Raw genomic sequence first — 12392 nt, 5'->3', positions numbered from 1 at the left:
GTGTCGTAATTGCATTTTTCTTTATTAAAATCAGTGGTTCCCAACCTGGGGGGCGCAGAGGGGGGCGCCAGGCCTCAGATGATTTGAGGCCAAATATCATATTTAGACTTTTTTTTTTTTTTTTACTTTTTTTTTTTTTTTACATATAATTGTAAGGCAATACATGATTGTCACTAAAAGCCTTGTCTCTACATTATAATAAAATATAAAAAATAATTGACTAATTAATTTTAATAAAAATTCAAGTTAGTATTAAAGGCATAAAAAGACAGAAATGTATAATTCTTTCTTTAATAGAAACATAGTCATCGTCCATGCCGGTTTCAGTTGGATTATTCGTCACAGTTGCTCCGATCAGATCGGTCTCCTCCATTTTGTAGATTATTTACGACTTTTGAATCCACATAAACACATCGGCAAAATCCGGCTTACTTTGAGCATGTGTTTTAAACAGTTTAATCCCTTTGTGAATTGTTTCCACTTGCGCCGTCCTTTAATTTCTTCATACAGCGGGAATCCGAGTCCAATAACCATCAAAGTCACTCCATAGTGCTCCTTAATTACGCTTTCATCCTCCTTTAACAAAATACTTCACATTCATCCAGTTTGTGACAGTAGCTGTAGCATTTTGAGACTTTTAAACTTTAATTACCGCTGTTGCCCCTTGTGTGTGTGTGGGGGGGGGGGGCGCAACTTCCAACAGGAGTCATTTGGGGGGGCTCTTGGGAAAAAAGGTTGGGAACCACTGATTTAAATTCAGCCTGTATTTGAATAAAATACTCGAACCTTACATGTTGTGGGAGAATGTCCCAGCAGTGGCTCCAGGCACCGGCGTTGGGACCCTTTCTGACAGAGAACTGGTCTAAAAATAAAGTAAAATGTATTATTTAATTTGGGTTTTCTTTTTCTCAGTGTTTACAAGTGTGTGGCATATCTGAAGGTGTTCATGTGGCTCTCACTTCTCTACATTGCTATACTGTTGTTCTAACTGCCTTTTATGTTTTATCTTGATATTGCAATTCCTAATATATATTTTCGATTATCTTCATGCATCCCTATCAAGCCAAATGAAGGCACTAGCACACTGGATTCATCTCCTTCTCCTGTGTATTAGCTTTGTTTATAAAACCTTCTGGCACCATCGAAAAACTTTGGAAATCAGGGTCAAAACTGTCATTCTGATCAATTAAACCATTAACAGTTCTTTCCCTCGTGAACTAATTAAAAGCAGCTTCATTAAGATGCCTTCCCCAATCTCGAGTTGGTGTCTTTTGATAGTGGGTGACTCTCGGTCAGCGGTTACGTTATGTAAGACTATGAAAACAGATGTGGACTTGGATTCATGACATCTTTTAGTACATGCTGCATGGCAGCGCAGTACGTGCAAGCTGATAATTAATATTTAACAAACAATGGGCAAAAGTCATGAGGAAGTAAGTGTAAAAATAGTCTATGCTGATGCCGCAATGTCTCATGAGTTAATTTGTGACGTGAGTGATTTGAACAACACAGCAGTAAGAGGGACTGTGTGCTGAGTTTACAGATATCTAACAGACATTAATTATGTTTCCTACCAGCTACAGCAGGGGTGTCAAACTCAATTTCATCTCGGGCCACATCAGCATTATGATTGCACTCAAAGGGCCGGTTGTAACTTTAAGATTATATAAAAATACATATATAAATATTGAATATATATAAAATAATGTATTATATTAGATTATTGCCTCTGCATTGGATTATTATCTGATAGGGTAATAATAACTTCATAATTAACTACGTCTGGAAGCAGACGTCTAGGGCAAATAATTGCAAGTCTCTTCAGTGAGAATGTCACAATATGATTTTAAAGAAAAGCCAATTTCTGGAAAAACAAAAAAAAGTAACATTTTGAAAAAAAAGTCAAATTCTGAGAAAAAAGTCAAATGAGAGATGCATTGTGGGACATGTAGTTTATGGGCAACGTGCCTCTGTACATCGCCATGTAATCTTATAATAAACATATTATATTATTTCAGAGCTCTTGCGGGGCCACAGAAAATGAAGTCGCGGGCCGGATTTGGCCCCCGGGCCTTGAGTTTGACACCCCTGAGCTACAGCATCTGACTGAGTGGTGTGCTGACAACAACCTGGCCCTCAACACAACACAAACAAAAGAACTCATTGTGGACTTCAGGAGATCGAAAGGCAACACACACACTCCCATCCACATAAATGGAACGGCGGTGGAGCGTGTGTCTCGCTTCAAGTTCCTGGGGGTCCACATATCCGATGACCTCTCATGGTGCAACAATACCACCAGCATTGTAAAGAAGGCTCACCAGCGTCTCTTCTTCCTGAGGAGACTAAAGAAAGATCACCTCTCTCCTCAGATTCTGGTGAACTGTTATCGCTGCACCATTGAGAGCATCCTGACCAGCTGTATCACAGCCTGGTATGGGAACAATGCTCAACAGGAAGGCATTGCAGAGGGTGACGAAAATCGCCCAACGCATCATCGGTGTCCCACTCCCTGCCATCGAGGACATCCAGGGGATACAGTGTTTGCAGAGGGCGCACAACATCTTCAAAGACACCTCTCGTCCTGCAAACTATCTGTGTGTCCTCCTACCCTCGGGGAGGCGCCTCAGGAGCCTCCGGGCCAAGACCAGCAGGTTCAGGGTCAGCTTCTTTCCCAGGGCTGTTACCCTGCTGAACTCTGCCCGCTGATAGACTCAAGCCCATACTCACCACCCGCCTGTTTATATATTTTACTGTCAATGCCGTTTACACTGTATATATTCATCTGTTTATAGCCTATTTATAATTATTCTATTAATAAAAATTCCATGTATAATTATTCTCATTATGGACTCCTGCACTGCTATTTTGCACTTCTGGTCAGATGCTAAACTTACATTTCGTCACTAGTACATGTACTACATAATGACAATAAATTTTAATCTTAATCTGAGCTAGAGGCAGTTTCACTACGTCTCGTTCCTCTGCCGCTGTATTCTATTAGGAGTTGTTTGGAAGTGTGTTTGGTTTTGGTCTGTTTTGTTTTCAGTTTTTCAGTTCAAACGATGAATCGCTATGACAAAAGCCGCATTTTAGAACCTAAACGGAGCAGATTACAATGGTTAGTTAATTCCCTTCCATCTGCGAGCAGCGGTGGCACTTCTCTGGCTGCACGGAAAGAATGAAGAGAGGACACGGCATTCATCAAGCAAATGAGACATGACAGGAGTATTCTAGCCAGTGAAACTCATCATTAGACATGGACACCCCTCCATTAGACATTCTCGGAATACAAATATTGAATAAAAAAGCATCTCTTACTACGTGTTCATGGAGGGGATTAGTCAGGCAGCGCTCACTGAGAGAGGATCTAATGTCTTACATGTGCACAGTCAGCCTGTAATAAACAATCCATTCTATACAGCAACACCAGATTTATGATGCTAAATTGTTTTTATAATGAGATAATAATTTCGATTTGTACGTGTGTGTTGTCTTTTTTGCCTAAAGTACTTTTAAACTGCAAGGAGAATTTTACAAAACAAACAAGTTTCCCAAATGAGTTTCCAAAGAATTGTTAAGCTGATATTAAACCACTTCAAATCAGATTGAAATCCCAATACATTGAGATTGTGAATCTAAACACTTGACCTTTTTCCATGCGGCAGCGACCGCTTTGTGCAGGCCGTAGGGTCGGAGGACCTGCAGACCCTCACAGGTGTTGTACATCTGCCGACAGACGAAGATGAAGGCTCCACACCATGTTTGGGACATGTCAGAGTCACTCAGGGAGGACAGCTCCTTCTCCAGCAGCATGAGGGTGAACTGCACGAGGACATGAGCAGGAAAGGTTCTGAAGACACACAAAGAGAAATAGTCTGATTTTCACATGTGGCAGCTTGCACAGTGGCTCAGTCAGTAGGGGCTTGGACTGGGAGCTGCTGGGTCACCGGTTCAAGTCCCCGACCAGACCTAAAATATGGAGTGTGGACTTCTACTTGGAGAGGTCCCAGTTCACCTCCTGCCCTGCCGTGGTGCCCTTGAGCAAGGCACCGGAGTGGATAAAGCGCTATATAAGTACAGTCCATTTACAATTGACCATTTAATAACCTAATTATAAATCCTTTATAAGGGTAGTCTTATTGTAAAGTGGTACCCAAAAAGCATAATAGCGCCTCGTTAAATTATAAAATGACAAAAGACCTGATAGTACAAGCCCCTTGGTCATTAAAATGCTGATTTTGTAGCATAAGTATAAGAACTAATGGAATTACAACAATTATAACAGGATACCAAATGTGTGTGTCGGGCCACTGAGTGCCCTGAACATCTTTTTTGCTGTAATGAGATTTGAATGTACTGAGGATGTATCATACATCCTCAGTGACTGGCAAGTTCAACCAGGAAGACCGTCTTTACTCTTCATTCACTATTCCCACGTAACTCTCTCTCCTCTCAATAAGTGATCGGGGGCGTCACTCTCCAGCTTAACCAATCACTTCGCTCTATTCCCAAGAGCCTATCATAGCACTCTGCCAAACCTTTTAAATCTGCTCTTCCCTCTGACAGCCCCATTTCAGGTGACTCAACCCAACCCCCCTCCCCCCCTTTTCACCCCCCGTCCCTCTGAATCCAGGGTCAAGCTAAGCCCCTCCCCTTCAGACCGACCCAACTATCCATTCACCACCACCAGTGTCTAGACCCGGGGGGGTTTCATCGGATCGGTTCTCCCCTCCCGAATGATACTCCCGCACAACGGGGCCTAATCGCCAAAATCACCATTACATACATTCGTGTATCTCTGCAATAAATATGTGATCTTCCATCAAAAGCGTCTCTCCTGATGGAACAGGTCTAATCTGCTTTCTGTGCACAACCAGGTGGATTTGATATGCCACCTTTACTCCGGAGTCTTCTTGCCAAGTCAGAAAAAATATATGTAATTTATTCGTTACCATCAAAGATAAAGAAAGTATGTATTTAATCATAATTCAGTCACGCTCTCTCACCTCTCATTGTTGGACACAACGAGATTCTTCTCATATAGGAAGAGAGATAGTCCTCTGTCGGTGTTTGCGATGCGAGCCAGAACATCAGCGATCAGAGGCAGTGTTGCTGCCGGAGATTTTAATTTCACCTGCAAACCGTAGAGAATAAACAGACACAATGACACACCTGCTTCCGAAAGTCAAATCCCAGATGAATAGGTGTTGTAAATTAAAATACCATCACCTTTGGAACAGATGGAAGACGGAAAAGCTATTATATATGTATGAGCAATGCTTCCACCATTTCAAACAATTATCTGTCCAGCTGTGAAAAGTGAACAGCTGACATGAAACACGTTAGGACTCAGATGCGGTGTTTGAATCAAGGTTTGGAGCAATGGTTGAGGTTAGACCCTTATAATCAATATTAGGATTCATGTTAGGGAAATATCTTGACGGTAGATGTTGGAAAATGGACGGGAGAGTATGAGACTGAAAAAGCAATGTTCTAATATGACTTCTTTACCCTGGAAGCAAAGCTCTTTGAAATACAATATACATGAATACAAAGCTACAAACCAACATGTTTGTGACATAAAAGGATCCACGGCCATATAGGCTTTGTCATTACAAAATAAAGTTAAATCATTCTCAAATAAACAAACCGTTTTCAGTTTTCCAACCCCTGCATTCAAACTCCAATTTTGAAAAAGGGTATACGTAACTTACGTATGTATCTATGTATTTATAAGTCCAAGAATCGTGTAGTTTCAACAACTTATCTGGTTTCTATTCTTCTCACAACAGTGTGTACTGTATATATTTAAAAGGTCACCTATTGTGCAAAATTCACTTTTTCACGTCTTCTCTACATCAACATGTGTCCCCTCATCTTCATGTCTCTTCTACATCAACATGTGTCCCCTCATCTTCATGTCTCTTCTACATCAACATGTGTCCCCTCTTCTTCATGTCTCTTCTACATCAACATGTGTCCCCTCATCTTCATGTCTCTTCTACATCAACATGTGTCCCCTCATCTTCATGTCTCTTCTACATCAACATGTGTCCCCTCATCTTCATGTCTCTTCTACATCAACATGTGTCCCCTCATCTTCATGTCTCTTCTACATCAACATGTGTCCCCTCTTCTTCATCAACATGTGTCCCCTCTTCTCCATGTCTCTTCTACATCAACATGTGTCCCCTCTTCTTCATGTCTCTTCTACATCAACATGTGTCCCCTCTTCTCCATGTCTCTTCTACATCAACATGTGTCCCCTCTTCTTCATGTCTCTTCTACATCAACATGTGTCCCCTCATCTTCATGTCTCTTCTACATCAACATGTGTCCCCTCATCTTCATGTCTCTTCTACATCAACATGTGTCCCCTCATCTTCATGTCTCTTCTACATCAACATGTGTCCCCTCTTCTTCATGTCTCTTCTACATCAACATGTGTCCCCTCTTCTTCATGTCTCTTCTACATCAACATGTGTCCCCTCTTCTTCATGTCTCTTCTACATCAACATGTGTCCCCTCTTCTCCATGTCTCTTCTACATCAACATGTGTCCCCTCTTCTCCATGTCTCTTCTACATCAACATGTGTCCCCTCATCTTCATGTCTCTTCTACATCAACATGTGTCCCCTCATCTTCATGTCTCTTCTACATCAACATGTGTCCCCTCATCTTCATGTCTCTTCTACATCAACATGTGTCCCCTCATCTTCATGTCTCTTCTACATCAACATGTGTCCCCTCATCTTCATGTCTCTTCTACATCAACATGTGTCCCCTCTTCTTCATGTCTCTTCTACATCAACATGTGTCCCCTCTTCTTCATGTCTCTTCTACATCAACATGTGTCCCCTCTTCTTCATGTCTCTCCTACATCAACATGTGTCCCCTCTTCTTCATCAACATGTGTCCCCTCTTCTCCATGTCTCTTCTACATCAACATGTGTCCCCTCTTCTCCATGTCTCTTCTACATCAACATGTGTCCCCTCTTCTCCATGTCTCTTCTACATCAACATGTGTCCCCTCTTCTCCATGTCTCTTCTACATCAACATGTGTCCCCTCTTCTTCATGTCTCTTCTACATCAACATGTGTCCCCTCTTCTTCATGTCTCTTCTACATCAACATGTGTCCCCTCTTCTTCATGTCTCTTCTACATCAACATGTGTCCCCTCTTCTCCATGTCTCTTCTACATCAACATGTGTCCCCTCTTCTTCATGTCTCTTCTACATCAACATGTGTCCCCTCATCTTCATGTCTCTTCTACATCAACATGTGTCCCCTCATCTTCATGTCTCTTCTACATCAACATGTGTCCCCTCATCTTCATGTCTCTTCTACATCAACATGTGTCCCCTCTTCTTCATGTCTCTTCTACATCAACATGTGTCCCCTCTTCTTCATGTCTCTTCTACATCAACATGTGTCCCCTCATCTTCATGTCTCTTCTACATCAACATGTGTCCCCTCATCTTCATGTCTCTTCTACATCAACATGTGTCCCCTCATCTTCATGTCTCTTCTACATCAACATGTGTCCCCTCATCTTCATGTCTCTTCTACATCAACATGTGTCCCCTCTTCTTCATGTCTCTTCTACATCAACATGTGTCCCCTCATCTTCATGTCTCTTCTACATCAACATGTGTCCCCTCTTCTTCATGTCTCTTCTACATCAACATGTGTCCCCTCTTCTTCATGTCTCTTCTACATCAACATGTGTCCCCTCTTCTTCATGTCTCTCCTACATCAACATGTGTCCCCTCTTCTTCATCAACATGTGTCCCCTCTTCTCCATGTCTCTTCTACATCAACATGTGTCCCCTCTTCTCCATGTCTCTTCTACATCAACATGTGTCCCCTCTTCTCCATGTCTCTTCTACATCAACATGTGTCCCCTCTTCTCCATGTCTCTTCTACATCAACATGTGTCCCCTCTTCTTCATGTCTCTTCTACATCAACATGTGTCCCCTCTTCTTCATGTCTCTTCTACATCAACATGTGTCCCCTCTTCTTCATGTCTCTTCTACATCAACATGTGTCCCCTCTTCTCCATGTCTCTTCTACATCAACATGTGTCCCCTCATCTTCATGTCTCTTCTACATCAACATGTGTCCCCTCATCTTCATGTCTCTTCTACATCAACATGTGTCCCCTCATCTTCATGTCTCTTCTACATCAACATGTGTCCCCTCATCTTCATGTCTCTTCTACATCAACATGTGTCCCCTCTTCTTCATGTCTCTTCTACATCAACATGTGTCCCCTCTTCTTCATGTCTCTTCTACATCAACATGTGTCCCCTCTTCTGCATGTCTCTTCTACATCAACATGTGTCCCCTCTTCTTCATGTCTCTCCTACATCAACATGTGTCCCCTCTTCTTCATCAACATGTGTCCCCTCTTCTTCATGTCTCTTCTACATCAACATGTGTCCCCTCTTCTCCATGTCTCTTCTACATCAACATGTGTCCCCTCTTCTTCATGTCTCTTCTACATCAACATGTGTCCCCTCTTCCTCATGTCTCTTCTACATCAACATGTGTCCCCTCTTCTTCATGTCTCTTCTACATCAACATGTGTCCCCTCTTCCTCATGTCTCTTCTACATCAACATGTGTCCCCTCTTCCTCATGTCTCTTCTACATCAACATGTGTCCCCTCTTCTTCATGTCTCTTCTACATAACATGTGTCCCCTCTTCCTCATGTCTCTTCTACATCAACATGTGTCCCCTCTTCCTCATGTCTCTTCTACATCAACATGTGTCCCCTCTTCTTCATGTCTCTTCTACATCAACATGTGTCCCCTATTTTTCATGTCTCTTCTACATCAACATGTGTCCCCTCTTCTTCATGTCTCTTCTACGTACATCAACATGTGTCCCCTCTTCTTCATGTCTCTTCTACATCAACATGTGTCCCATCTTCTTCATGTCTCTTCTACATCAACATGTGTGCCCTCTTCTTCATGTCTCTTCTACATCAACATGTGTCCCCTCTTCTTCATGTCTCTTCTACATCAACATGTGTCCCCTCTTCTCCATGTCTCTTCTACATCAACATGTGTCCCCTCTTCTCCATGTCTCTTCTACATCAACATGTGTCCCCTCTTCTTCATGTCTCTTCTACATCAACATGTGTCCCCTCTTCTTCATGTCTCTTCTACATCAACATGTGTCCCCTCTTCTTCATGTCTCTTCTACATCAACATGTGTCCCCTCTTCTCCATGTCTCTTCTACATCAACATGTGTCCCCTCATCTTCATGTCTCTTCTACATCAACATGTGTCCCCTCATCTTCATGTCTCTTCTACATCAACATGTGTCCCCTCATCTTCATGTCTCTTCTACATCAACATGTGTCCCCTCATCTTCATGTCTCTTCTACATCAACATGTGTCCCCTCTTCTTCATGTCTCTTCTACATCAACATGTGTCCCCTCTTCTTCATGTCTCTTCTACATCAACATGTGTCCCCTCTTCTGCATGTCTCTTCTACATCAACATGTGTCCCCTCTTCTTCATGTCTCTCCTACATCAACATGTGTCCCCTCTTCTTCATCAACATGTGTCCCCTCTTCTTCATGTCTCTTCTACATCAACATGTGTCCCCTCTTCTCCATGTCTCTTCTACATCAACATGTGTCCCCTCTTCTTCATGTCTCTTCTACATCAACATGTGTCCCCTCTTCCTCATGTCTCTTCTACATCAACATGTGCCCCCTCTTCTTCATGTCTCTTCTACATCAACATGTGTCCCCTCTTCCTCATGTCTCTTCTACATCAACATGTGTCCCCTCTTCCTCATGTCTCTTCTACATCAACATGTGTCCCCTCTTCTTCATGTCTCTTCTACATAACATGTGTCCCCTCTTCCTCATGTCTCTTCTACATCAACATGTGTCCCCTCTTCCTCATGTCTCTTCTACATCAACATGTGTCCCCTCTTCTTCATGTCTCTTCTACATCAACATGTGTCCCCTATTTTTCATGTCTCTTCTACATCAACATGTGTCCCCTCTTCTTCATGTCTCTTCTACGTACATCAACATGTGTCCCCTCTTCTTCATGTCTCTTCTACATCAACATGTGTCCCATCTTCTTCATGTCTCTTCTACATCAACATGTGTGCCCTCTTCTTCATGTCTCTTCTACATCAACATGTGTCCCCTCTTCTTCATGTCTCTTCTACATCAACATGTGTCCCCTCTTTTTCATGTCTCTTCTACATCAACATGTGTCCCCTCTTCTCCATGTCTCTTCTACATCAACATGTGTCCCCTCTTCTTCATGTCTCTTCTACATCAACATGTGTCCCCTCTTCTTCATGTCTCTTCTACATCAACATGTGTCCCCTCTTCTTCATGTCTCTTCTACATCAACATGTGTCCCCTCTTCCTCATGTCTCTTCTACATCAACATATGTCCCCTCTTCTTCATGTCTCTTCTACATCAACATGTGTCCCCTCTTCCTCATGTCTCTTCTACATCAACATGTGTCCCCTCTTCTTCATGTCTCTTCTACATCAACATGTGTCCCCTCTTCCTCATGTCTCTTCTACATCAACATGTGTCCCCTCTTCCTCATGTCTCTTCTACATCAACATGTGTCCCCTCTTCTTCATGTCTCTTCTACATCAACATGTGTCCCCTCTTTTTCATGTCTCTTCTACATCAACATGTGTCCCCTCTTCTTCATGTCTCTTCTACATCAACATGTGTCCCCTCTTCTTCATGTCTCTTCTACATCAACATGTGTCCCCTCTTCTTCAAGTCTCTTCTACATCAACATGTGTCCCCTCTTCTTCATGTCTCTTCTACATCAACATGTGTCCCCTCTTCTTCATGTCTCTTCTACATCAACATGTGTCCCCTCTTCTTCATGTCTCTTCTACATCAACATGTGTCCCCTCTGTGGAAAGAGACTCTGAAAGTTTCAGGAACAAAGATTCTCTCTCTTTTTGATCCATTTCTATAAAAACCTGTCTGAAAATGAGCTGATCAGATTTTGGCCACTTTATGATGTCATAACGATGTGTTGGCTTGGTAACCATTAGCCAATCAGCATGGGGAGGGGCTCCTTATTTTCATCTAAAGTAACAGACAGAGAATCAGCACTTTGGAAACAGGGCTGAAACAGAGGGGATTATGGGTAATGCTGCAATGATCTGTTTGGTGTTTCAGCCAATCAGAGACAGGTTCTGTATATATCTGAGACCTGTAACATATTGATGAAAAACAGTATAGGGGATAGGGGACCTTTAAAGTATGTCAGTGTGTGTTTAGTGTGAGCGTTTCACCTGCTGTCCATTGAGCAGAGCGATGACAGGAGCCAGCAGCGTCTCTATGACCGCGGTCTGGTGGAGACACTCTGCAGCGCTCTCTGTCCTCTCACACAGCATCCACAGCACCTCCATCGCCAGACAGCTGGGCGTCAGCGAGTCTAACACACACACACACATTGAACTGAATGATACAATACATCTTGTAATATTTATATCCTTTAACCTGACACTAAACACATTGTCTGGCTAGTTCACCCGATCGGTCGATAGCCTGGAATCAAGACACCCATACCAAAGCTGCTGGAGGCTTGCGGGGTGTTATATATTCAAACAGTTTTTTCTAGACGCATACAACTTTATACCTGTCAATGTGAGTTTGACTTGAATTCTGGATGCATTTTGTATGTACAGTATCAATCAGAGCACCTAGGACACAGGTATATTAAGAAATCTACGACCAAACGTCCCACTCATATACACTTAATCAAGAACTGTACTGGTTCAAGTCCTGAACGGACCAAAGTAGAGAGTGCCAGTCCACCTCTTGGGCACTGCCTTGCTAAATCTACTTTAAAAAATAAATAAAATATAGATAATTCTCCTCCAAAACATTTCGAAACATCTCCATTGGATCGAATGCAGAAGTTCAAAATAACTAGAAATAAATCATTTAAATAAATCATTACTTTGGAAAAACATAATTGATTCTTGTTGAAAATGTTTTGTATCTCTACATAAATATTGCCTAAAGGGTTCGGGCTCCTACATGTTGTGCAATCTCTGACATTTTCATTGCATTATGTAGCATCATGATACTATTCAGAATACACCCTCACAAGGGGTGCAGGCGATCGTCATCAGACTGCAGGTGAAATATTGATATGTAACTATGACTTGCTCCGCGTGACTCTCCGCTGCAGCAGCCAACAGAGAGATGATCCTCAAGCCAGGGGACACTATCGATCCCTGGCAGGGAGCGTTGCTGCAGGGTAATGTATGAGAATTAATGGGGCAATCAAGCAAGGTCATCCAGGAGACAACCAGAACAAGTCTATGACTCGGTACAAGGTTAAGAGATAAAAGATATGGGCCTAA

General features: G+C 42.4%; 1 protein-coding gene across 1 annotated transcript in view; it reads right to left on the bottom strand.

The window, feature by feature from the left end:
* The window catches only part of tbc1d32 (TBC1 domain family, member 32), a 134283-nt gene that overhangs the window by 102573 nt on the left and 19318 nt on the right, over window positions 1-12392 (bottom strand). Inside the window, exons 15-18 of the mRNA XM_034076478.1 lie at window positions 11313-11455; window positions 5010-5137; window positions 3652-3853; window positions 792-862 (exon numbers count right to left, since the gene is read on the bottom strand). Of these exons, the coding sequence (XP_033932369.1) occupies window positions 792-862; window positions 3652-3853; window positions 5010-5137; window positions 11313-11455 (544 nt within the window). The remainder of the gene's footprint in view (window positions 1-791; window positions 863-3651; window positions 3854-5009; window positions 5138-11312; window positions 11456-12392) is intronic.

This window comes from Pseudochaenichthys georgianus, chromosome 24 (assembly GCF_902827115.2).
Source record: "Pseudochaenichthys georgianus chromosome 24, fPseGeo1.2, whole genome shotgun sequence".
Classification (NCBI taxonomy): domain Eukaryota; kingdom Metazoa; phylum Chordata; class Actinopteri; order Perciformes; family Channichthyidae; genus Pseudochaenichthys; species Pseudochaenichthys georgianus.
This window is presented reverse-complemented; position numbering and strand designations above follow the sequence as displayed.